Here is a 27126-nt window from a genome sequence, read left to right as displayed (position 1 = left end):
TGGGTGGACACATGCCATCAACTGAAGAGGCAGTGAAAGTTCCTGCCAGTTCCTCAAAGTGCTTCAGTCTGCCAACATGTGTCACCTCCGTTTCACACTTGCTGAGCTTAAGCCAGCTGGCTTTCCTCCAGGTCCCTTTTTGCATCAGGTATTTAGAGAGCGGAGAAGGCATTTCTCTGGGCTCAGTGAAGAGGTGTAGAATAAATATTCTCTTTCACAAAGATGACAGTGTGTACAAAGAGGTTTTCAAATACATGATGTTATTCCTTGGGTTCAATACAACTTGTAGGCCTCCACAACTGAGAGCCCTCGAGGAGGAAATGAAATTACTCCATACAAACATCTGGGAATTCTTTCAAAGGATTCAGAATGCTTCACAAGATTCAGAAATTTGCTTCTCTATAGCTCAGCAGGAGTGCTACTGTTCATAGATTCCTGATGTTAGCATATGGCAAAAATCCATGAATAATTTTGGGAAATAAATTATTCACAAATTTTGCCCTTTATGCTTGTGAAGTTCTTGACTTTGTTTGCTATCTAGAAATGTCTTCTGGTAAAGCCTCTTGCTCTGCAAGTCATCCACAAGTAATTCATTGTAAATATTCCTAAAATACAATTCATGACCCACTGAACCCTGATCCTGCAAACACTTACCCACATTCTTCTTGTGATTAGTTCCATTAAAATCAAAGGAACCTTTACATGTGGTTGTAAAGTTAAGCCCAGGCATAAGTGTTTGTAGGACGAAGGTTTAGGTTGGTTCCATAACCCTTGATATTCTACGTGCTATGTAGTCTCTGATTGCTAAATGAGATGCAGTCACTCAGAACCTGTGGAAAGTCAGAGTTTTTCAGCCCCAGGGTACTACTCCCATTCCCTAACTGGAGAGTTACAGGATCCATCCTTACGATGAATTTTGGCTTCTTTGAGTACGTAATCCAGATTTGCTGGTAGTGATCCAACTTGAATTTAGCTTTGGAACACAGTTAAATGCAAAGCAAAGGTTATTGAATCAAATTCATTTAAGAATCAGAATGAATATTCATTGGCTTTTTTAATGACTTATTCATCACTACAGACCCTTCTGTGCTGTAAACTGTATAATGGGGAAAAGTGCTGATAACAAAGAGTTTGAGTTCCTAGGTTTTGTAGCCATCCACAGTTATAACAGAAAATGTTTACTAGAGCTGGGCAGATTTGTTCACAGAAAATAAACCTGGAGTTTGAAAAATTATCTAGTGCTCTGAAGAGAAAAGCAAACTCTAGGCATAGCTATTGACTGGCATATTCAACTATGTAGTTAGCAGTATTACAGCTACTATATATCTGGTGGTGAAAAGAATATGCTGCATTTTGGATTTAACATATAAATTGCATTTGGCATTGAGTTCTACAGTCTCACTTGCCGTTATTCCTATGTATCTCAATTTCAACACTTCAAGCAAGAAGGCATTGTAAAAAACTCCATTAGTTGTGTATGTATGTGTATATGTGTGCATCTAAATAATCACCAGGGACTAGAAAGGGTTATTCCTTCATGTATGCTGGAGAATTCCATCCCCTTAATTTCAGTTCAGAGAGGTAATATTTAAATGGTCATGAAACAAGATCTCTGAACCACAGAAAAGAGAAGATTCCTGGTTTTCCATTAAGATATGTAGCACATATTTCCACCACTGGAAATTTTTCAATATATCTGGTACTTGATCCATTAGGCTTTGAATGCAGAAAGTAAATTTTAAGTTATTTAGAGAAGTATTTTATTAGTTAGAATTTTTATCTCCCTCTGAGATCTGTATAGCTGAATTCACAGTATCAAAGAAAGAGCTGGAAGGATACAAAAAATATTCCCAATAAAATGTTTTAAAACTCTCTAAAATATTTATACAAGAGAATTTTGGATTCTTCTTTCCCTAAATAACATGTGCTTGTACAGGGTTTGTGAAGGTGCATTGGGGTATAGTTTCTACTGGTGTTTGTTTGGGGTGATGCGTGCTTGTAATTTCACCACACAGGAATAATGTGTTTCTGATTTATGCAGATTAAAAGCTTTTATATGATAGCTTACATAGCCCTAAATTTACATCTGTGCTTAAACTAACACGCACATACGTACACACAGAGATCCTCTTATGCCTCTCGACTCACCCACCCTCCTATGAAAGGGTCTTAATCAGGTTCTACTTATCAATATATTGAAGCCAGCTCAATAAAGAGTTTTCTCATGTATTGAATTGAACCAAACCCGTTCTGTGAACTGTATCCTATTTCTGCTGTTTGTAATGAACTCTTGTGACATACTTCAAAGAAACAAATTACATTTTTCCTTAGCCTCATTCAAGCTGACTGTACTATTCAAATTTAAGAAAACAGTGGGTTTGCTATCAGAATTTTAAAATTCTTTAAAAGCTATTTTATTAAGAATAAGAAAAATAAGTAAATACCTATTATGTCAGTACTTCCTCTAACAGTTCATATCATCCAGATGATTATATAGGTAACTGCTTGAAAGTATCTTTGTAATTGACTTGGTAAATAATAGTGTATTGGTATGGTTGGCAGTTACTTGCTTTAAAGAAGATTTTTATTTTATTTAATCTATAAAACTATGGTTCCAATTCTGCTTCTAGTTCATTGCTTTGAAATGAAAATAATCTCACTGTAACCGGTTCTGTTAGGGATTAAAGTGGTACAAATGACACTGATAACCATGACAGTATACCTACCATTCCCTACAGAGAGCTTAGTATAAAGTAGAGAACTCTCACCTTTTCATTAGTATTTTTATTGCTTTTTATTTCAAAGAAGGGAAGAAATAAGTGAGGTTCAGCAGCCGGGGTTGTCAGAAGGTTTCAAGAAGTGTCAGTGTTACGGTCCAGGTATCTCTCACAAACACTAACTTTTCCTGGAGAGCGATGCTGTGACCCAGAGTGTCAATGTCGTGTTTTCTGCTCTCCAAACAGCTGAGCAGGGGTTTGTCCCCCTCTCCCGCTCCGGAGCGAGCCAGCCCAGATGCCAGACTCTGGAGGGGCTGTGGGAGGTGAGGCTGGGGTGACACCAGCTGTGTGCACCCCTGTGCTGAGATGAGCTGGGACAATCAATTCTTTCCACGTGTGACAGAGGCCAGCTTGCTCAGGCGTGAGGCTGGGCTGGGGGTGAGATGTAATGAATGAGCTCTTTGCATCTTTCCCTGTCAGTGGGACCCAGCGGGGATTTTGAACTATTCTCCCACCAGAAGTGGGATGAAGTCCTCTGGCCAGCCCACCTTTCCTGTAGGCACATGTATGTGCCTGGAGGTTGTTGTGTGACACATTCCGCCAGGGCAGAAGAGTTCCTCGGTGCTGTGGTGAGCTCAGCAGCCTCAGGCGATGTCGGGTTCACTGCACATACAATATGACTCCTCGAGCATATCCACACTCTCTGTTTATCAATGATTTCCATACATCTTAAAGCTACTGAGTGGTGGGTTACCATGTGCAGCATTAGAAATGGCCACATTTTTCACCCCTTTGTATCTGCTCTGCGTACTTGTTTTTCAGATTTCCCATGAAGACCTCTTAACAAATTGGAGTCTACTTAAGCATGAGAGAAAATTTAACTTTCCAGCCCTTACATCTGTGTCTCAACATCTTTTCTCTTAGAAAAGCAGGAAAATTGCTTCTGAAAAAATATGATTGATGCATCTTACACTGTATATATATCAAAGGACTACTTTCTGTATACAGTATGAGTTTTTTTTTCCCCTGGCAAGCCAGGACAATTAGTTAATTAAGAACTTTTGGTAAATATCTCTCTTCCTCCTTAATTATTTATTGGAATCCAAGTTTTCCTATCTGCTTGTGCAAAGCATACTTCAGCGTAATTAGAACACCAGCTGGGCTGTAGAGGTTGGGATTATCTAAACTACATAAACAGCACCTACAGAGAGTTCATGCTCTAGATGTCATTGACACTGCCATATTGATTTGAACCAAAGTCATGGATAAAAATAATTAATATTAGATATACAATCCCAGTGTCAGATTTTGAAAGCAAGTATGTTTCTCTGACTGAACTTAGTTTGGTTCCTACTGAATCAAAGGAAGCTGGTCTCTTTTATAAAAAAAAAAAAAGATGACTTTTTTTCCTGAATTACTTTTATTTTTCCTATTTTTTTCGTGAAACTCTAATGCTTTCCTATTGCAAGCTGAGCTAAGTTTATTTTTTTGCAAACACTAAAATGCCAATCTTTTATGAGCTCTTTGAAATCATGTTTGCTGTTTTGACTGTCCACTTTCTTTGACACAATGCTGATTTCATCCTTTGTCTGCTGTGTTTCTTTGTCCCTTGTTCTTGCTTCTTGATTAAAAACATCAAGGCAAACAGAGCCACAACATCTGTGTCTCACGTGTTTACAAGCCCATGTCATTGATTCTGTGAGCTGTGCAGCATTTATACGTAGCATTTTGTTCACTAGAAGTGTTTGTCAATAGGAAAATTTTAATCTAATAGGGATTACAAAAAATCACTCATTTGAAGTTCCTATAAAAACTGGATTTCTTAAGACAGGTATTTTGACCCCTGTATTAACAGGGTGCACAGTTCTTTTGGAGCCAAGCTCATGGTTCAAGGCATGCATCACACAACCTTATTGCAAACTTGGCAGCTGAATCAAGGAAAGAGATTAATGTGCTGTGCAGTGGCTGGACATGTAAGGTCCAGGAATCAGGCTTTAATTTACAGCTCCCTGTATGGCTTGGTAAAAAAGAAGGCACACTGCTGTGGTGCTGGCATTTCCGATGTTTAGAAAAACAGGGCTCACTGTTCATCATGAGTTGTTTTTACTTTTGAAGTTCATTAATTTCCCTGACATAGGCAGGTGGCTTGGTGAAACTAAGATTATTTGGGAAAGCAGGACTCTTCTGGGAGAGTAAGAACTGTATGGTTTATTCTACAGTGAAACCTTGTTTTGCCAAATTCCTCAGCTGCTTGAGCTTTAAGCTTGGAGACCTAGCTAAGCGTTCGGGTGAATGCTTTGTTGTTGCTAGCTCTCGTTCATATCTGGCTGTGGGGTATCTTGCGGGCAGGCTTCCCTTGATAGTCGCTTCGTTTGGAAGGCTGGGGGGGAAGAAGGAATGCGAACAGATACACACTGCTCTGATTCTTTACAATCCACCAAAGGAAAGTTAGCCTGGGAAGCAGGTCAGAAAACTCTGGTTTATGTGAGAGGAGAGGCATGCATTTCTTATGACAAAACTATTACCTGAATGAGTCTATTAAACCTGGACTCCTCATTCCAAATCAAACCTGGTCTCCTGGAGAGAGGATGAAAAAACCACCACATTAGACCCACTGGATCTTAATCTAACTGTAATGTTATGCCATTTTCTTAATTCAGGAAGATATGGCTGATATACAGAAAGTGAGCTCATTATGGGATACAGTGAATGTCTCAATGCTGAAGTTTTCTCTTTGTACAATGAATTTAAAAAATTGTTCAACTGTGCAGAAAAAGAGTGGTACCTTGTATGCCCTATGTCTCAGATGGCACTCATAAGTGGGCCTGTTTTCAGTCCTAATGGAGAAATACTTTTTTTTTTTTAAGTATTTATTTACAAATGTATTTTATATTAAAGTAAGGTTTAATACCCTGTATATAGGCTCAAGTCAGCTTTCCCCTCACAGATTTTTTTTTTTTCTTTCAGATGTTTAGCTTCAGCACTTGCCCTTAGTAACATTTGTAATTTGGAGACAAGTAGGAATTAATTTGGTTAATTTGCTTGTAACCAAACCAAAATTTGAATTCCTTTCTTCAACAGCAAAAGATTCATTCCCCAACCCCTCTACTCCCCAGTTGCCTTCTTTGTGATTTATCTCTGTTTACAGATAAAGCAGAACGCTGTAACACAGGACAGATAAAGTGAGGACATTCTATACTCATTATATTTTCAGTGGAGACTACAGATAAATGCCTGTCATAAAAGTAGAGGAATTTATTCTTAAAACATGCTTTGATAGCTAGGCAGTTATATTCTTTTGCAGTGTTTCCTGGTAACCATTTCAAAACACATCAGCAGCATTAATGGATTCTCTCAAATGCTTGAGAGATGAAAAGTGATTCTTTTCATGCAGGAAAAACAGAAAACAGAAAAACTAAAGGTGTCTGCAAAATTGTTGTAAAACTTGAATTTGGAACTCCCATCCTCTCCCCTTTTCTGGATACATGTTTCTATCTTTATACATCCATGAAATTCATAGATCATATTGATTCTGCTCCAGCAGATCACAGGCATCAAAACAACCCGATACACTTAATATTACAGACAATCCTAGGTGCTTTACTAAGTCATGTCATCAAGCATAAAGTTTGGTGATATTTTTGAAGGTACTGTGTGAGAACCCCAAGTTGCCTTTCCATTTAGAATTTAGACAATTGAACAAAACCTTTTACATTAAAAGAAAAAAGGCAACTGAAATGAAGCTTGTACTCTGTGTTGTGAATGGAACTATAACTATCAAATTGAGATAGAACCAGTGAAGTACCCTATGCCTTTTGTTGCCCCTATGAATGATCTTTCCTTTTTTTTGCTCTTTCCCATGATGTCTGAATGTTTGAGTCCCTCCAGCTCCCCTATTTTTTCCACTGTGCTCTGAATTCAACTTTATCCCACTGGAAGTCGTATTGTCTACCCTCTTTATGTCTGCTGAGTGAAACATCTATTTTGAATAATAGACAAGTTAAATACTCAATTTTAAATAGAATGCATTTAAAGTTAGAAAATAAATTCCAACAGCCTTAATGAGTTCCTATATCAAACAACAGGCTTCTCTTGTGTATATGCACTGCTGAAAAAAAATTTAAACAGTGGCTTATAGTATGGCAGAATGATAAAGTGCTGCTTAAGCATCAGTTCCCACAAGTCTGTTGTTTGGTAAGGCAGAAAGCCTTTAGTCCCACACATGCAAGGCAAAAAACTTATTTACTGGGAATTCAACTCTTCGGTGTGCAAAGTGCAGTGGCCTTGATCCAGCAAAGCACTGAAGCCCATGCTTTTCTTGAAGCTCATGAATTCATTTTATCTAGCGAGAGCACTCTGTTTGTTGACCTACTTGCCAGCCTTTTTGGAAGATGTTGGTTGCATTTCCCTATGCCGGGGATTCAGCCCTAACTTAAAGAACATGCTGTCCAGTCTGACGCTATTGTTATTTTTCTGAAGAAAATGTTTTAATGTAGCAATAGAAGTGGTTTCTGACACTCTCTTTGTTCTGAAGAGTTTGCTCACAACAAAAGGAACCCTTCTGTGGACACACAATAGCTCGATGATTAGAGCACTCACTTGAAGAGGAAAGGACCTAGGTTCAACTCCCTGATCCAAACCAGACAGAGCGGGGAATTGAACCTGACTCTTTAGTGTCAGAGATTAGGGTACTCCGCTGGGATAACAGCAAGCCAGGTTTCAACTCCCTGCTCTGTCTGGTTTGGATCAGGGAGTTGAACCTCAGTCTCCCCCATCTCAGCTGCGTGCCCTCATCACCAAGCTATTTGGCCAAGATGGGATGGGGTGTTTTGTTCTTAAAAAAAAAGGGGGGGGAAAAAAAGCTCATTCTGCACCAGAGTAAAATCTAAATTACCCAATCCTGACACTTTCCACATGATGGAATTGTTGTTTCCTGGCCAGGCCTAGAGAGAACTACTTCGTGGTCACATACCGAGAGCGCCAGAAGCAATAGGAAGATATAAAAACCCTCTGTCTCTGCAAATGCAGCTAAAGATGCAGAGATTCAGCCATGTTATCCACATGGCTTTGGCAGAAGCAGAGCAAACAAAACCACCAGAAGCCTACTCATATGAACGCCAGAGCTATCTCAGTGAACTACAGTTTTGTTTGGAGGAGAATGGGGGAGGAAGATTAATATTCTGTCAGTGTCAGTGCTGTCAGAGGTGTCTGTGTCAGAGCACAGGCGGTCCATGTGAGTTTGCTTGACAAGGAGCTTTTCCCCCCCCTGGTTTCCACGCCTGTCTTCTCTCCCCTGGCTTTCTACCTGGTTATCTCTAATTTCCATGCTTGTCTCCTCCTTCCACTACCCTTACCATATATTCATGTCCTTCTTCTTCCCACAAAGAAATTGTTCTGGCTTAAGGTTTGGTCCTTGTGATGGCACACATGAACCCTGCTGCAAAACCCTCTGTGAATGTGCTTCTATCAGTTGACAGAAATGGATGGGCTTTAACTGTTTATCTTGTCCTTGTAATCCACACACACATGTTGAATTTCTTAATCTAATCCCAGGCATTTTTAAAGGTTTAAGGATCTTTTTTCTCATTACCTTCTCTTCTGCTTTCTGATTTTATCCAGCAGTAGACCACCTATTGATTTTTGACAGTCTAGCATGTGAACCCTTTTACAGCCATCCACAGAGGGCTTAGTTTACTCCAGTCATATAAAGTTCGTGGACTGAAAGTCTGTGTCTGTTGGAACTTGCAGTGTTGGGTATCTCCAGGTATGGAGCGTGGACCTCTAATTTTGAATTAGTGCTTTACATTCATTCACTTGAGATGGAAAATGACTGCTGTTTACTAAATCAACATTAAAGTATGCATATTTATACCAAAGAAGTATTCACAGGGGAGTTAGAATGGAAATGTGGGGTGTAGAAATTATAATCAGAGTCATTATTTCAGTTCCATTCACCAAGAGGCAAGCAAAATGCATGGCTGGAAATCAGGTTGTTATACATGCACAGGAGGGACTCAGTTTTCCTGGGTATGAGCATTTGGGATGCTCCTGTTGTACATTCAGATTGTATTTTCCCCTATCCCCTGCAATGCCCAGAGCACAAAGATATAACGTGATGGTTTGTTTCCATCTCACTCCATTTACGCAGCAGCAGACAATTTCATCGCCTGCTTCAGAAACAGGACACACGTGCTCCTGTAGTTGTGTACACATGCTCAGTCTTGCAGCAGTCCATGTCACATCAACCCGGGTATAAAACGGGGTCATGGGTTTTTTGCAGACCAAGCCTGACTGCTGGAGGGGTATGACGGTATTTCTCTCTCTCTAAAGTCCCATGGTCAAGAAGCCTGAGATGGCTTTCACTTTTCAATAGCCTCTCTCCTCAGCCCTATCAGATATTACCTCTTAATACCAAGTGACTGACTCTGAGCAACCCGATTAGCATTAACCTCCACAACCTCTGCGGAGTTGACAGGGTGGGCTTCTGCACAAATACAAGGAAATCCAGGCCTTGGCATGGCTGCAGGATATTCCTAGCTGGGTTTCTGACCTAATGCAGGACGTGCAGAACACAAGGGAATTAGATCATACTGTATGTGATGAAACTAGCATACAGCGTAGTGGTCCAGTGAGGAAACCGTCCTCACAATCCATAATGGAGTGCTATTATGGAATTGGATTGCCCCTCTCTAAAACGACCCAAGGCACTTTGTAATCAAACCATACACTGTAAACTGTTTTATGTGAAGTCAGCTGCATTGCATCCTTGCTGCCAGACACTTTAGAACCATAATTGCATTCATTTCCATCTTTAATTTACTCCATTGTGCTGCTGTCATTGCAGGATCTTTGCTACCAAGCACTGTGTGTTCATTTCCTCAGTGCTTACTGTAAGCTGCAAATTAAGGGTGGCATGCTTAACTCTGAATTGCCCTGGGTTTTTTGGGTGAAGTCAAGCTCATCATTACTTGAACATTAGTTTATTATGATTTAATGAAGTACACAGTGTTATATTTGGCTTGGGAGATCTGTTCCAAATAGAGGACAATTTGCAAAGAATCTTGGTTTGAAACCTGCTGTAGCTACAGAGATCTCTCTCTGTCAACCCTGGAGAATTGAGCTGGGTAATGCTGAATTAGAAATGGACCTTCATTTTTAAATTAAATGAATAGTGTCTAATTATTAAGGCCTGAGTGTTCAGACAGTCGTAGTATGCCCACTTCCTTCAGCAGGAACGAAGGGTGTTTCATTCTTGCATAATATCATATCTCGTAAAAGTTTCATACTGAGCAATTGTAAGGCTTTATTTATGCTTTTGTATTAGTAATTTTGCAGCTTTTTTATTTAGCAAAGGATTAGCCGGTGAGGTTTGAAATGGTATTTGCAGAGGAAATCTGCCACGTTTAATGGAAAGTGTCCAGGAAGGTAACACAACTGCCAATCCCAAATTAAATACTACATATATATATAGAGGGAGATTTTTGTGATGCCAGGTTTCCAAGGACTGGTTCATTCCATAGTGTTCAAGTAATGCTTTCGTGGTTCTTGCTGACTCTTGTTTCAGTTCACTTGCTTCCAGGATTTCCATTTTATAAACCTCTTTTAATCACTACTGTAAAAACTAATTCTGAGTTAAAATTCAGTATATAGTTAATGTTGCAAGAAATAGCCATGCCTGCCTCCCCTCTTCCCAGCTCTTCTCTGTGCTGGAAATCCAATTTCTAAATCTTTCGTTTGCCAGTTATGGGAGGGAGGGAGAAAAAATAATCAGATAACATTGATGAAAATTTGTCTCCCAATTCAAATTCAGTACTTGTAGGTATCTGTATAAGCAAAGTAAAGCAAGGGTAAAGATTCTGATACTTCACCTGACTGCTTGCAATATAGCTAGATCTTCTGCCTCCTTTCTGCTCCTGCCTTCCATCGACTTTTCCAGCTCATCCTACACCATCCAACAATATGCTTTATGCCCTTGTAGCAGTGACTTAGCTTCGTAATTGGTGGTTCTGCCACTGCTTTCATTTCCAGGAGAGAGAGACACCAAGTCACTGCATCTGTGGGACTCCCCATTTGTGTGCCACAGGTCAGGGTTGCTCTGTACCATCTACACTTGTATTTAAAAAAAAAAAAAGGCGCAGCGTTTCAAAGGTGTATTTGAAAAAATCCATCATGTATCACTCTTTGAGGGACTGAAAGGTATCTTTAGGAGCGCTGGCCTTACACCTCTGTCCATCCCATGGTACGGCAGAGTAAGAACGACAGACTGGCATGAAGATTCTGCTCTTCTTTCTGAAAACCTGGTACCACTCTGTGGGCAGATCCGCTTTGAAAATAGCTCTTATAGAAATGTGTGCTGCTGGGCTGACAGTTTCTAACTCAGCTCTGAATTTCCCTCATCTTTTTGCTTTAATGAACCCTGGTTCTTAGTATCTGGATAGAGAGCTTTTTTGTGGGTTTAGCTGAGAGTGGATGCTTTGGGGATTTTCAGCTGTTGTCTCCAATGGTAAAAGTCTCAGTAAGACATATCCAGAAAGGTTAAAATCAACATCAGTGTGTAGAAAAGACTGTTTTTCACGCACGTTTCCAAGGAGCGGGCTGCTTAGATTAATTAAGTAATGTAAAAAACATCCCCACTAAGTAATTCCCCATAGTTCAATTTTTCCAGCAGGAGACCAGAATTATGCACCTTATTTCTGAGGTCACTTCCATAATTGTAACAACATACATTTTTTGTAATAGCTTTTCCTTTTTAATGGATATTTAAATGGAGGTAATTAAATATGGTTATTTCATACCCATCTCCTGAGAGGAAACATAACAGCATGATGAAAATACAAGTGAATTGGAAGTAATAAATGTCTACTAAAAAGGACTGCATTTTGACTCCCTAAGTAATATTGGTTGTTAATTGTTAAGACTCTCAGAGTGATAATGTGGAGATTCAGATGCCTGCCATACTATACAAAACTGGATTCCAGAATATTTCAATTTAATAAGCTATTGTTGAAAGTGTTACTGCAGTTAGAAGTACCAGCTGTATATCTCAGGGACAGGCAGTCATGAAATATAGTATGTAAAGCCGAAGTATAACCTTTTGAAAATTGGATCCAGTTGCTTTTCTCTTCTGGACCTTTTTTGGGCCCCTTTCTAATCCTGAAATTCTTCTCTCTGTGTCCTAATCAGTGGGCTGATTGACTTGTGTTCCTGCTACACTTCAGTCAAATACATTGTGTTTCTTACACTGGAGCTGGACCCACATGGCTACACTGCAGGTCACGTTAAACAGAAGGCGACAAGCCTCTGAAGGTTAGGAGTTTGCATTGGCACAGGCTGAACCTAAATGCTCAGAATTTCAGATTCTTCTCAACATACTGAAATGTCTTTGGCCTCCAAAACTGGGGTAGATGTTGTGTAAGCAGTGACTACCTAATAAAAACATCAGCTGCCTTGTGTCCAGTTAGGCAGCAAAGGAGCAAGACCCCCTTGTCATCTGAGTTTCAGACCTTTTTCCTGTTCCCAGTCAAAACTAGGGAGGTAAGAGTCTACAAGAGAATGTTTTAAAAAGGCAAATAAGGTCCACAGACCTTCTCAAGTTCTGCTTTGAGTTTTGGATGGCATCTGAGAGGGTTACAGTGTTCTAGCTGGTTCATCCCTGCCTGCTCACACAGTGACATCTCTGACCTGTTAGCAGCAAGAAACTCACTTCTCAAAAGCCTTTCAAACTCTCATGGAAGAAAAACCAAACAAAAAAGTGACAATCAAAAGTTAGTCATTTCGCATTGTCTGTGCTATGCTGTGATGTTCTAATTCTCCTTTTCTTGTTTAACAATAATATTGCAAGAACTGAAATAAATGTAATGAACTGCTTTTCCTATCAACAAATGACCCAGCCTTTGCTGCTCAGTTGCCTGAGAAAACTGTTTATAAGATCATATGTGTTTCTGCTATGAACATTATCCCTTCTTTCCATCACATTTACCCGAAGAATAACAGAGTAGTCTAAGCCTAAATGAACTTACAAAACAGATACATACAGAATTCATCACAAGCATTTTTACACCACCTGGGTGTAAAAGTTCGCTGTCTGGGCTTCCTCAGCAGTTAATGAGGAAGAAGAGATAGATACATTTTAAGGGAGATCCTAGCCTATTCTAAGAAAAAGTCTAAGGTAGTTGGGATGAATGCCTTTTGAATGGGTTTCTTTATACTGAGCTTAAATAACTGTTATGGGTGAGACCCCTCATTTCAGCAGGCTCAAGTTCAACAAATCCCCCTCAATGCACTTTGGTATGATATGAATGCCTGGGATTGAAGGGTAGGGCCTTGAGAGAGCATCCTTTGTTAACTCTTTTGTTTTTCCCCCCAAAATGAGAACAGAAAGGTCATTTTAAAATAGTAACAAAAATAAAGTTAAATATATGTGGAGAACTGAAATCTGCTTCGTGCCCTTCTCCAGAAATAATACTTCTTCCCTGTAAGACATAGAGATCTGGAGCTACAAAGCAATGGATCTGTAGCTCCCCTCCAGCTAACATCTGTTCTGTTCTGCTTTATTATTTCTGAAATTTGGGTAAGCACAGATAAAAGAGAATTTGGCTCTAAGTTTAACTTAATTCTTTTAATTGGTAAGAATATTTGAGAGAAAAAAGAAAAAAAAAGGGTAATACCTGAGGGATGTTAACAAGGAGACATGATAATGTCCTCAATACCTCTAGGATAGAGACTAAGAGGTAGATAATTACTGTTTGTGAGAGGTTACCGGGCCGTGCGGTAAGGGAAAAACTGCAATGAGCCATAAAACCACTGACTCTGTTGAAGCCATGATTTTTAGGCTCCATCAGAGTTACAAATTTCAGTTCCCATCTTTGAAGGGCTTTTTTGCTGTAATGGGGCTTCAGAAGAGCTCAAGATGTCCTCCAAAAAATGAGGAGGGCCCTCAGTACATCTAGAAAAACACAAACTTGTGATTTATATGGATCAACAGAAATAAACTCATGAATTGGACATATATGTGTGTATAGAACAGTAAAAGTCCAAGAAAAAATACTTTACTTGTATTGTCTGCTCTCCCAGGATAACCAGTAGCACCGACAAACTTTGTTAAATCGTTTTCTTCTGTATCCTGCTATATTTCAGTGAAGTCAAAGCTGCAAAAGAAACATGGATAGTTCTGATCATTCTGATCTTTGGCAGATCAAAACTTATTTATAATCTTCAGAGGTATTTCAGTGGTCATTGTATTTGAGTGCCCTGCTAGGGTTGATATTCATGCTGCCAAATTGGGAATGAAAAAGAAGCTTTAGATTTGCTAGTTGGAAGTTGTCATGCCTTTAATTACTTGAGTGACTGACTCAAGACAGTTCCCTCTCTTCCAGGAAGATTAATGTAAACTCCCTTTTAAAGTGATTAATCTTATCTATTGTATTCACATTTTTACAGAAATGAGCAAAATACTTTTCTAGCCGTGACTTCAGATGTGCTATAAAAGATAATCTTCCAAGATTGACAGTAGTAGATTAGTATCAACCAAGCAGAGAGCTCCAAGGCACTTGGATGCATGTTTTAGAAGGTTTATAGACAACTGCCCCACAGATTTAACTCCAAAAATCCCTCCTCAGTACTAAAGGTAGATGCATTTATAGAGAGACATGTGTACGTATGAGATATATAATGTATAATGACAATTCTTTGATTACCTTTATATTATGGCTGAAATGAGGTGTTTGTATATTCCCGTCATTTGTGGTATGTATTTGTTGGTCTAAGGTTTACTCTGGGTAAAACTATCCTTAAAGCAAACACTCAACTCCATGTTACGTCTCTGAACCTGTAGGTTAACTCCATGTGGTTTCAACTTCAACCCTTTAACAACAAATTATTATTTATGTAAGCTGTCAAATCCACACAGGACAAGCAGCTGCAGAAGAAGAAACTGAAGCACATAAACCATAGTGAGAAGCATAAGGCTCCCATAAGAGACTAGTCTTTCCCTTTCTGTATTTAGTCCTGTAAGAGTGAATTATTCATTACAATCAAGCTAAAGCTCCCCCAGTCTTGCCATTTCACCCACAAGTTTGTTGCAAATTAAAGCTCAGCGTGAAGCCTCCAGAGAATTATTCTGAGTTAATAACACCTGCAAAGAACAGAGATTTCACTGTAAGGTAAATTGCTGTGTGATTGCCCACACATCAGCAAAAATTATAATTGGGAGAAACTGAATATTTTCTCTGTATTTAACTGGTGAGGATTTTGTGGGGTGTCATTTTACGTTAAGTAGTAGAGTTATAATTTAGAATGTTTCATAGCAGCCGATTGTATTTGTTTTAACAGTGAGATTTCTTTTCTATGAGAAGATTTCTGTTGCTCTTAGCTGCTATTGCAACTTTATGCAATACACATTTAGAAACCTTTCTGAATCTTAGGGAAAATTGTTAGAGACAGGCTTTAAACTATGGAATTTTTTCCCCGTGATTTCTTGGGAATTTAGAAGTTGATACTTTCCCCTACCTAGCTGTATCTCATAAATAGCAAGCTAAGTCATGATTTTGATGTCTACATCTGTAGCACATGTACACTCAGCAGCTCCCTGGACAGCAGTGGAAACTACCTAAAACATATATTTTTGTTTCTTCCAGATGTTTCAGGAATACACTCATAACTAACATGAAAAATTCAGGTGGAGCTCCTAAATAAAATTGGATATTAACATTATTATATATCAAAAAAAGGACAGAGAAAGAAAAAAAGTCAAATTGCCTTGTCTCCGTATTGCACTGCGTTGTTATACGCTGAGGCATTATTGTCTGCATTTTCCATGAGCCCTGTATCAATTCACAACTCATGTTTGGAGCAGGATTCAGGCTTCTGCCTGAAGAGAGTAACACAACCCCAGCATGAAATAGATAAAGCTCGTATCATTCAAGACAGGTCTACATGGAGAGCCTCGGACAGACCTCTTTTTGCCTGTCCTTTGAAGAGAACCAGCTCTGGTCCAGAGGCCAAGTACCCTTGCTAGCAAGATGTAATGCTGAGCTCAGTAGGTTGCTCAGAGACTTTGCTGTGGGATTCAGGCAGGCTGCCACGCTAACACAGCTGGATATGCCTTCTGCATGGGAACTGCTTGGGCTCTGCCTGCTCATCTCTGGGCAAAGGTGCTTTTGTGACTCACAAAGTTCCGTGGATTCATTTAAATCTCAATGCATGATTTACATACACAGTCCCAGTGTCTGAGCCTTACTTACCAGCAAGCTCTGTGCTCTAGAGAATATACTTTTAAATTATGCATGGAATGCTGCCAGGAACCTGTCGGTATTGTATTGTGTCCCTCCCTGTTAATCTCTTGCCACCCTTCTCATTTCTGTGCCTTACAGAGAAAGCTCAAGTGCTTGTCTCACGGAACTCAAATTTAGGATTATAGCCATAGCTGTTGGGTTGGGGTTTTTTTTCTTTCTTTTTTTCTTTTTTTTTTTCCAGTTGTAGCAGGAAAAAACAAGTGGTTAAAGGCTAAGGGAAGAGGAACATATCTTGGAGAGTGACAACTGGTTTCATATGTGTACTTTTAGTGCAGTGAAGCTTGCTTCAGTGAATTCCTGTTATACTCCTTTTACAGTTACTGAAATAAAATGTCCCTGGTGCCGAAGGCAAGCACATAAGAGACAGGGAACTCATAACTACATGAATGTGTTAGACAATAATACGTAGTGGGTGCTGCTGCTATACATAATAGCTGAGCTATTCTTACTGCAACACAGCTAAGGGCTAATATAACACAGGTTCATTTCCTTGGATCAACATGGGATGTATTAAAAAATAATTTGCTGGGCAAGATGAGGCTTTTCAGGCTCAGATAATCCGACTGCCTGCTCCAGAGGTCACTAAGAAGTGTAATGAAATAACGAATCCCCACTGATTGACTAATCTTCCTTTTTCCACAACACTTCAAAGCGTTTCCCTTTTTCACTTACAGAACTGCGGGTAAGCAGGCCTCCAGCACAGAATTGTCTGTGTAAGTCCTGCTGCGGGCTCCGGCTTCAAGCTTATCATCTCTATGTCACTGCTCATGGATCATCCTAGAGTTGAACTCCGCTATTACAGGGCTAGGGGAGGACCTGGTGTTTGGCTCAGGGCTCTAGGGAAGACGAGAGGAAGCAGGTGTATTGTATAAGCAAACCTCCATGTGTCAACATCCATGCGCTTGTCAGATGAATTTATCTGTTCCAGCTGCACTGCTCTAGGAGTCAATCTTTCAGTATATATTTATCTGATGTATTATGGGTCTGAAACGTGCTGTCAGTTTCTTTCAGAGAAGAACTCCGTGGCATAGGGAATGTAACTATGAGGATGATCTAGCATCACCATAGGATCCCACACTATGAACCAAAGTACCGACTAACAGCATCCCATTGGGTTAGGTGCTGTATAGCGGGAGTTAACCCCTGTCCAAGAGAAAAGTGAAAAAGGCAAGGAGCTGACTGTTACTTTACAGAGAGAATGTGTGTTGAGAAAGCCAATGGTAGTTCAGAGGAGCAAAAGTGGAAATCTGAAAGAAGTGGTGTGCTATGGGCTTCTTCAAACTGTGTTTCAAACAGTCTGTGTCATGTACAAACATCTGTTGTTTCAAAGCTGTTCTTTTCAAATGTGACACCTATGGAAAAAATATCTTAAAGAGGGAAAAACAATGGCCAAAATTGAAAGAAGGGGACACATGGTATGCAAAACAGATTCCCACTTGCTTGAGTTCAAAAGGATCTTTTTCTATTCCTGCTTTATGTTCCAGATACATACCTGAATTTAGACGTTTGTCTTTGAATTATGTTATGAGCTTGTCCACAATTTATGGGAATTTTTGTACAGGGAGTCACATCGATGTCTAAGTTTGAACTATCATTGGAATTTAGATGTTGTGAAAAGAGGAAACAAGAAAAGAAAAAATCTGGTTTTCTAGGTTGTCCTGGGGCCAAGAAGAATGAGTTCCTGACTAGTGTTTTGGATGCATTGTCCACGGATATGGTGCACGCAGTCTCTGATCCATCATTGTCTTCTAGCCGGTGGGTTTCAGATCCATTTTGTGTGTGTTTGTGTGTCTGGCAGTGATGAAGGAATGATTGAGGGTTTTGGGAAGTAATTCTTCTTCTGCCTTTACAAAGGGTAAATTTCCAGGAATCTATCTAGGAGAGTTTACTTCAAAGTTACCACAGTGGACTATGTCCACTAAACAGAGAGACATTGATAGCAGAGTTCTCAGCAACAGCACAGCTTAGAGTTTATCTGTAGCTGCTGGTGCAACTGTGTCTCAGTCTTTGTTCTTCTTTCGGGTTTTACTTGATGAATGTGTGCTACCTTCCTGATTCATATTTTGCCTAGTTGCTTGTAAAACAAACCCATGCTATCAACAGTCACAGGTAGAATTAAAAATGCCTAAGTGCTGTCAAACTTTGGGTGTCTGCAGATCAGGTGCTTACCTTCTGAAGAGGAGGTGGCATTTATTGTTATAGCCTACCCTGTAATTCAATACATTTAGGTGTTTTATCTCTAAGAGCATCCATCATGGGTTGTAATTGGAGCCTAGGTATTTGGTGATGCTGACTGTTGACCTACTTGGGTTGGGTATATTACACGTTTTAATGTGTCAGCCATCTATGAAACTGTCTTTTTCTCTTTTATTTCTCTCTTCACTTTTGTCTGTTTCAGGAAATGAAAGGGGAAAGCACTGTTTTCTGAGTATGGTGCTGACCTCACTAGAGTTTCGGAGAGTTAACTAAGAGCAGATTCCAGCCCTTAGTGTAAAGTTTAGGATACAGTTGGCCAAAGTGAAAAAAGAGGGATTCACTACAGGAAGCTAGTGTCCAAAAGCAGGGAGGTTTATGTAACAAAGCATCTGGCAGTGATTTAACTATTCTGAAATAAAGGTATAAACTGAGGTTTATGTATCAGAATTAAGACTAAACTCTTGTTTTCTGTTTCAGGGTTTCAGAGCCTGATCCAAATCATACTCTGGAAGAGAGAGTGGTCCACTGGTATTTCAAACAGCTAGATAAAAATTCCAGTGGTGACATTGGCAAGAAAGAAATCAAGCCATTTAAGAGATTCCTAAGAAAGAAATCAAAACCCAAAAAATGTGTGAAGAAGTTTGTGGAATACTGTGATGTGAACAATGATAAGTCCTTGTCAGTTCAAGAATTAATGGGCTGCTTGGGAGTCACAAAAGAAGAAGGTAAAGCAGAAACAAAGAAACGCCATAGTAAGAATCTTTTCTAACTATCTTTTTCACCAGATTCTTCAAATCTGATGAAGCCTGATATTTGTATATGCCAGAAGTATAGAAAATAAAAGAATACACCTGTCCGTAGCTAATGCAGCCGTAGCTTAGGGCAAATGGCAGGAGAGCTGCTTCTGTGTAGGCAAACCATCACTTTGCTCCAACAGAATCAAAAATTTCCCATTGATTCTGACCATTAAATGCATTACAGTAGGAAACCTAGGAGGATACGATAACATAAACAGTCATCAAAGAGCCAGTTTAATGTTATTACAGTCCTATGTCCTGAATGAGTGGAATTATCACACCTGTGCTTTTTGGATTCCTGCTGGGAAGGAAGCACATTGTTGAGCTTTCTAATGACCTCTCATTTCTCAAATGAGGTTTAGAGATACAGTGAGGAATGTAGTCATCTGCCAAACAGGTGGAACAACTGCTGGTACACAGCCACCTTACCTTGCTGCCAAACTGGTAGAAAGGGGAACAACTAACTGCAGTGTGTAATGGTCTCTACAGAGTTCAACCACACAATTCCTGAATATAAGGAAGAATTAAAAAAAAAAAAAATGTTAAACAACAGTAGATCACCATGCTGTAAGAAGTTGTAGAATATGAACATAGGCAAATTGTTCTGTTTGTCTGGGACCTTAAAATGAAGCCAAGGCAGTAAAACAAAGGTGTCATAGGAAATGAAAAGCAAGTCAAGTGGGAAATCCAGTCAGAAATAAAATGGTTTCCACAAAATTGGTTGTATTCAAGTCTAGAAAGGGAATACTGCAGAAAGACAGAATAGCTGTACATTGTACTAATAAAGTAAATTGTCTATGGCTCACAGAAACAGACCTCTCAAAACAAATATATCAAATCTGGGATTTTTTTCCTGTGTGGTTTTTGTTTTTTTTTTTTTTTTTTTGTGGGGCTACTAATAATACCTTGCAATTTTCACTTAGGTGATGGAGGTAAAAAAAGAGTATATGAAGGTGGATGACTGTTGTTATCTTTATGCCATAAATGCGGAAACTGAAAAGTAACAGCTTCTTTTTCATCTACACCATTCAGCAGCCTAGTGTTTTAAAGTGGAGGCCATTATGGTCACTTCATATGTTAACATCTGTTTCAAGACACTTCTGTCCTGCTGCAGCTGGCACTCCTTGGTCTCTTATTGTAGATGAAATTTGGGTCCAAAATCATTGCCCCTGGGTGTAAAGGACAGCTATAGCAAGACTCAAAGCAAAACCCAGTTTTTCCTGTGGCCATTCCAGTGAAAAAACAAAGATTAGGATAAACTGCCTGTTTTGGAAGAAGAAGTTGTAAGATGCATGAAATTATAGGAAGATCACACACAGCTTTAGCTAAAGTAAAAATTATGTTCACCATAACTGGAGATTTTTAAGAGAGCTTCTCCAAAAAAAATGTAGTCAATAACGAAAACATTAATTTTTGGAAGGAAAAAATACCTCAGAACTTTTGCATCAAAAAAGTAATGGCATCCAGTTGGAAAAAAATTCTAAACCAAATAATTTGGTTGCTTTCCTAGAAATACATACTTTTAAAGAGAAGACAGTAAAAATTGCTTTTGTTGGAATATCAGCATTCTGTTTTGTTTCTCCTGCTTGATAATTAAAATTTCCTTTCTGACAATCCTTTCACTTGCAGAAAAGAAATCAATCACCACTTCACTACAGCTAGAGTTGTATTTCTAGGAATAGGTGAGATGCCCTCACCTGAGGTGGGAGCTGAGATAAGGCGGCAGCAGCTCTGTATCATTCTGTGGGAGTCCCAGGTGTCTTGTGAGAACCATTTGAAGCAATATAAAAGCCAGAGAGCTGCAAAACGTCCTTTCTCAGGGGCATACTAGTAGCTGCAGTATTCTTCAAGGTCCAGTTTTGTTCCCCTTTGTCCCAGTACAGCTGAGCTGCCTAGAAAACTGACATAGAAAACCAAGAGAGCGAGTTCCTCCCTAGCATCCCAGTTTTGCTCATGAGGTTGAGTGGGCCAGCAGAGTCAGGTAGCTGGGGTTTTTTTCCCCGTGTAGAGCACTGTCTTGGACTTTACCATGAAGAAACTTAAAAACCAGCGATAATCTTGTTGTTTTACAGTTTAAATGTGAACAATGTCTTTGGCTTGTAGAGCTGTTCCTGTGCAATATCCTTAAGCAAAGTGAATGCTTTCCAGACAGTCTGCTTGTCCGTGCTTCTTTCCCACCAGGATAATAGGCTATATTTGTTACTAAAGATTTAATAAGTTTGAAATGCTCGACACTGACTAGATGCAATGTGTCCTAAGCAAATGTCACGTAATAACTGGCAAGAAATGCTGTCATTCAACTTTCATATAACTCCATGAAAGAAGCCACACCTGTATTGGGGAAAGAAAAAAGTGGATGTTTCGGTGAAAGATCTGAAATATTTTATGTCATTTATTGAAAGCTGTGCAGTTACCCTGCTCTACAAAATACCTTTTCAGAATGAGGGCTTCAGTTCCTGGGGATGCTATGTATAACTTGCGAACCATATTTATAATGTTTTCTTTTCCCTCCTTTAGCGGCTCCTAAAACCAACACTGAGAGCACTTCATCCAGCAGGCAGGTGAGTACTGAGGAGAGCAAGATCTCCATTTCTGCCTTGCCCAGCTGAACTTCTGGGGGTTTTAGCAGTTATCACTGCAGCTTCAAACTGAATTCATCTGCCATTCTGCAGACTTGCCGGGAAAATGTAGAGCAGCATCCTGATGAACAAATTTTGACTTAAGTTCTTTCTAAGGAAAGCTGAATTAGTCAGCTACAGGCACAGAGTAAATGTGCATAAACACAAAGTGGATTAGGCCTGCATGTGGGTGTTCCTGGTAAAGTGTAAATTGGCATATAGGTTAGTGATAATTAGATGAGTGCAACCGAGCCCTCATACGAGTCTTCTGCTTTCCTGAATGACAGCATTCCCATATGCTTTTAAATGTGCACTGCTTTATCTTCATTTACCTTTTGCTTTAACTGAATTCCGTTAACTTTCCTGTGTGTCACACTACAGACACAAACTTACATGGATTGAAATGACTCTTTGTGAACAAAGCCGTGCATTTTCCATGCCCTATGAAAATCTACACATTTCACAAACCCCACTGAATTATTATGTGGTGACTTTAAACACCTTTCAAAATCTTAGTGTAGAGAAAAGAGCTGTCACTTTCAAAAGCCTTTGCTGGCTGAGCAAAATTATGCTGGAGAACTAGGATTTGCATCAGTCTGCTGATGTATGTTAAAACTAAAATTGGTTAAGACTGCAGAATGATTGTAGCAAATAAAATGTCAAGTGCTCTGACAACATAATCTGTGATTTGTTTTTGCACCCATTTTCTGCAAAGACTTGATTTTGTTTTTTCCGAATAACACCAGCATATGTCATTCATGGATTTTTGCCTACTCAGGGCATTCAGAGCTACAAAAAGCACAAAAGCACGAGTTTTTAGATCAAGGAAAGGTACACATTGAAAAGGAGGGACTTAAGTGGAAGCCCAGGAAAAAAAGGTTAAAAAAGGGTTTCTCATTTGTGTGTGTCTACTTTTGTAATTATTCATCCTAAAGATTCAGTTTCCTGGACAACATGGGCACAACTTCCTAGCACTTTTGTATGGGTCTGAAGAAGGACTTGTGAGGCTGCCAGTTATTTGGATGGTCTAGTAAAGAATTCTCTTCATACCATTCTTGCCTCAGTTTTGTATTAGTTAGAGGAATTAAATGATTAATGCCCACAAAAGCATCAGTCAATGATGAACTGTTTTTAAAAATATTCATATAAACATATTATAAGAACAGCTCAGGTAACTCTGCAGCTGGGCAAACAGGAATTTGGCTAAAATCATCCCAAAACCGTAGTCATGGATAATGTCTTCCCATCTATCAGAAAGTTAGATTAATTTGTTAAAAACTGAACCCAGGGTGAACCTCCCCACAAGCCAAGAGAAATCTTCCTCTCATTGTTGCTAGTCAATTTGTTAATTGCTTTATCTCTGATTTGTTTGATGTTAGGTTCACACTTCCTAAGGCAAGCTCAACATTGGTTGTAGGTTCTACCAGAGACCTCCTACATACCTTTGATGGAATACAAAATATTCTCACAGCTAGAGGGATGTGATAAGTTTCTGTTTGTTTAAACAAATGTTTGTGGTCTTAACTTTTCAAGTTCCCCCCACAAATCACTTATGCTTTAAACAAGGCAGCCTGAAAACAATTATCCTGTCGGAACTCAAAAACATTCAAAGGGGTTATTTTAATTATATAATGGCAATTACTGGCACACGTGCACTACACTTGAAGCATGACAAGCCCTCTCCCCTTTCTTGTAATCTGATCCTGACTTGCAGAATCCATAATAAAAGTGTCCTAGAGTGTCTATGGTTTTTAATTTTGTCCAATACTTTTGCTGACTCAGCACCAATTATTTTAAAAGCTGTTGCTGACAAATGATAGCCTCGAATTAAGGCTGGCTCAGCATACCATCTGTTGCCAGTTTCATACTTGAACAATACAAGGCTGCAAATGCAGAAGGTGGCTTTCCTCACGAAAGTTTTCACTTGAAAGGAAGTTATTGAAAAGCAACTGGGCTGGGTAGGAGCGGCTCAAAGTATACCACCCACCTAAGAAGGAGTGATCAGATTTGCACTGCTCAGGAGATGGACGCTCAAGAGCTCATTTTCTACTAGTTTATTGCAGCAGTTCAGTTATATATAGGTTTACGTGTGCTTAGGGTTGTATTTCTGAAGTTTTTTTTTACATAAGTGCACATCTGTACGTGTACGCGCACGTACAAGCTTACTGAAAGACAGCAGATATAGATACATACACTAATATGCTAACTGAGTCTCAGCTGCGGTTGTGCTGTCAAATACGTGATGGATCGGACAGAACTGGGGGAGTAGCCAGGTATATTTCCCTTGCTCAGCTCCACCCTGTCCAACACACATACATATACAGGCACACACGCTGTCAATGAGACCCAGAGGGTCTTTCGCAGCCTAGCAAAAAGTTTACAAGGAAACTATAGATCGTTCATAAGACTTTGGCCAGCAGCCTGTTCCTTATACATCACATGCCATAGAAAGGTATATTGCACCAGGGACTTGCCCAGGCAGTTGCTAGTACTGTGTGTTTGACAGGTATAGATTTAAAGAGGCTATAGGTAAGAAATAATAAAGATGTTGCTCATACCCTTGTTCGTAGATGCCATGAAAAGCACTACAGGGCAGGGCTTTTTTTATTCCCAATCTATATTTGTGCAGAACTCTTGTTCTGATAGTGGCATGTGGACACTGCTGAAAAATAGAGATAAATGTTTATAATTGATTACTTGAAAACATCATTAATAATGCAAAGTTTTCCAACTTTCTTTCAGCAAGTTTCTAAGAAGCAAGGGTGAACAGCTTACTGATCCAAGGCAGATCTCTTTGACATGTGGGAGATTTCCTCACCAAAAGGCAATAAAAACAACTGTAGTATTTGCACTTTGTACTTAAAAATGTAAATTCACTTTGTAGAAATGAAATATTTAAACAGACTTTTTTTAATCTGTGAAAATGTAATGGCTAGTTTTGAAAAATTATCACATACAATGTATGTGTATTCTTTTGTTGTCTGAAATATGTAAAACGTGTTGGAGATGTAAAAGTTTGCATTTAAACCATTTTTTTAAAGATAGCTTTTTGGCAAACAGTAGCATAGAAACCTGATTCTATGTATTTTGGTTTCAATAGTATGCCTTGTTTTTCTTAATCAATACTGTCATTTAAGTAGAGTTATGCTGAAAAGTCTACTGTATTCTCAATTGTGTCCAAGCAGTGTTGGATGTTTCAGGTTTGCAGGACTGAGGGAAGTGTGTAAATTGCTGTTGACTTGGTTTTGCAGTTTTTAACTGAACAGATTTTTCATTGGTGGCAATATTTTATTTCATTTTTTTTTTATTGTTATTATTATGCTTTCCAAAGGTCATGCAATGAGAATGCAACCACTAATGGATTGAAAACAGTTATTCTGCAGTTGGGATACTTGTAGAAAAATGTATCCTTTTATCCATTTTTGAGGTGCCTTCCATTATAAATTTTGGTAGGATTTTTTCCCCTGTTTGTTTTCACTTGGCTTATTAATACAGCAAACCAACAAAGAGTAAGGTGGATTGTAACATCACCCCAGTCTGGTTCAGCCTGGGCCTGAAAGCATGTTGCTGTGGTCAGTGCAAAGCAGGAGCAGAGTTTGTATGGGTCAGAATTGCAAATTTAACTACAAAGAGACAGGGGAGGCTAAACAAGGCTCAACCTTGTTGGGCTTTTGCCTCCCCTCCCCCTGGCTGCCCCCATCACCTCTTTGGTTTGCCGCAGGCTCTGCTGGAGGTAAAGCTGAACAAATTATGAACAGTTGCCATCAGGAGGGGCTGCTCGAATCGGCCCTGCCTGAGGCTTTTTCCTTGCTGTCTGAAAGAAGTTCTCACAAGTTTTCATACCTTCTCTGTCATTTTTGCCCCCAGTGCTTTTTCATATGTGTGCGTGAAGGGAATAAGAACTTGCGGATGTGAATTTAGAGCAGGGGACCCAAGTAAAAGAGGTTCAGCTCTTGAACAACTGTGAGTTACAAGCAGCTGGGTTGATCGATGCAGTGGTAGAGGGACTGCTGGCATGTAGGAGCTGACAGGGAAAGGCAGGAATGTTGCAACAAGCAGTGATTTCATTCTGGTTTGTTTAAATAACGTGTGGGAACTGACATGTGACTAGCTAATCATAATAGCACCCTGGCTTGAGCTTGTACCTGGAAAAGCTTTTTTGCAAATAAAAATGTTTCACTTCAATTTCAACATATGCTGAAGTGATAGGAAACACTGTATGCAGTGGAGTTGTACCCCAGAAATTGTGTACTCTAAGCTTTGACAGCAGGAGGAACCAAGATGCAGCTGTGTGTTATCTTGTATTTTTGTTTTAAAATTTGTTATTCTTTTATACTGTTAAACTTGGAATTTAATCTTCTTTATTAAAGATTAAAGATCAGTATGTTATCAAACTATGCTGGTGGTTTCTCTTCTGCAACAGACAGCCATGTTTGGAAATGGGTACACACAGCGGTGACTTCACCACTGTGTTGAGTTTACAAGAAACCTGATGACCTCACATTGTGTCCATCTTCTTTTCTTCCCTTGCTCCTTTATGAATTCTCTTCTGAGGTTGTTCATGCCTTATTCATACCACTGCTTTCTTAAAGTAGCGATCTTGAGGCCAGATCCTTTGTTGCTACTAACTCCATATAGCTTCAGCTTGGTCTCTTGCCTCTTCTCAGCAAAGTGCAATGTGGCATAGGTAGAGGTCACACCTTGTCCCCTCGGTGTGACTGTGAGCTGCTGGGCAACTTTCAACCTTACTGGAAACAGTGGGGAGAGAGAGGCAAACCCTGAGAATACTCAGCACCTGCTTCGGTAGGCACAGTATGGTTAATAGCAACATTTTGTAAGAAGCATCTAATTCCATCACTGTGACTGTTGGCAACAATATAAATGTAGGCAATCAAATATTTTGCCATGTCCATGGTTTGAAATGGCAGCCCATTTAAACTGGGAGGGTATGTGGGGAGGCAAATTTGGACTAGTCACTTGATTATGTAATGAGGAGCCTTAAACACTTACCAAAACACAAATAAATGCTATAGGCATTCTCTTAGGTATCCAAAGACTTCTACAACATAGAGTCATTTAATGACTCTGCAATGACTGAAACATGAGGTATTTCATCTTTGTACGTATTTCTGTGTCGTCATATTTACAGTTCATTTCAATATCCAGCCATTACACCACTTGGTTATAAGCAGTACTGAGTTCTCATAGTTCCAGTTACAGTCCAGATCCCTGACTGGAACACACTTGAAAGCCTGCTAAATTCACCTTGGGTTCCTGTATCTCCCATATACCCACAGGTTACTTAAACTCAGATAAATCTTGGCCCTTCCAGCTGTAATCAAGCATGGCCTTGATACCAAGAAGGAATCCATGTAGATAGGCCCTTAGGCTCACGCTACGGTACCAGTGTTTATTTAGTTCCACAGTAATTAATTAGTTGCAGTTTTTATCCTATCCCATGTGCAACAATTTAGTTTCAATTTTAATTCTGTTCTTATTGAAAACA

At 39.4% G+C, this 27126-nt stretch overlaps 1 protein-coding gene across 3 annotated transcripts in view; it reads left to right on the top strand.

Annotated features, from left to right (window-relative positions):
- The window catches only part of SMOC2 (SPARC related modular calcium binding 2), a 149604-nt gene extending 123590 nt beyond the window's left edge, over positions 1-26014 (top strand). For 2 of the 3 annotated variants that reach the window (XM_075043346.1, XM_075043348.1), the window contains exons 10-13: positions 17662-17764; positions 18683-18957; positions 21520-21563; positions 24363-26014. In XM_075043346.1, coding sequence (XP_074899447.1) covers positions 17662-17764; positions 18683-18957; positions 21520-21563; positions 24363-24386 — 446 coding nt within the window. In that variant the 3' untranslated portion in view covers positions 24387-26014. The remainder of the gene's footprint in view (positions 1-17661; positions 17765-18682; positions 18958-21519; positions 21564-24362) is intronic. The other variant, XM_075043347.1, reaches the window with a different exon arrangement.
- The last annotated feature ends 1112 nt before the right edge of the window (positions 26015-27126 follow it).

The sequence above is a fragment of the Buteo buteo genome, chromosome 12 (genome assembly GCF_964188355.1).
Source record: "Buteo buteo chromosome 12, bButBut1.hap1.1, whole genome shotgun sequence".
NCBI lineage: Eukaryota > Metazoa > Chordata > Aves > Accipitriformes > Accipitridae > Buteo > Buteo buteo.
Note: the sequence above shows the minus strand (reverse complement) of the source record. Positions and strands in the feature narration are given on the sequence as shown.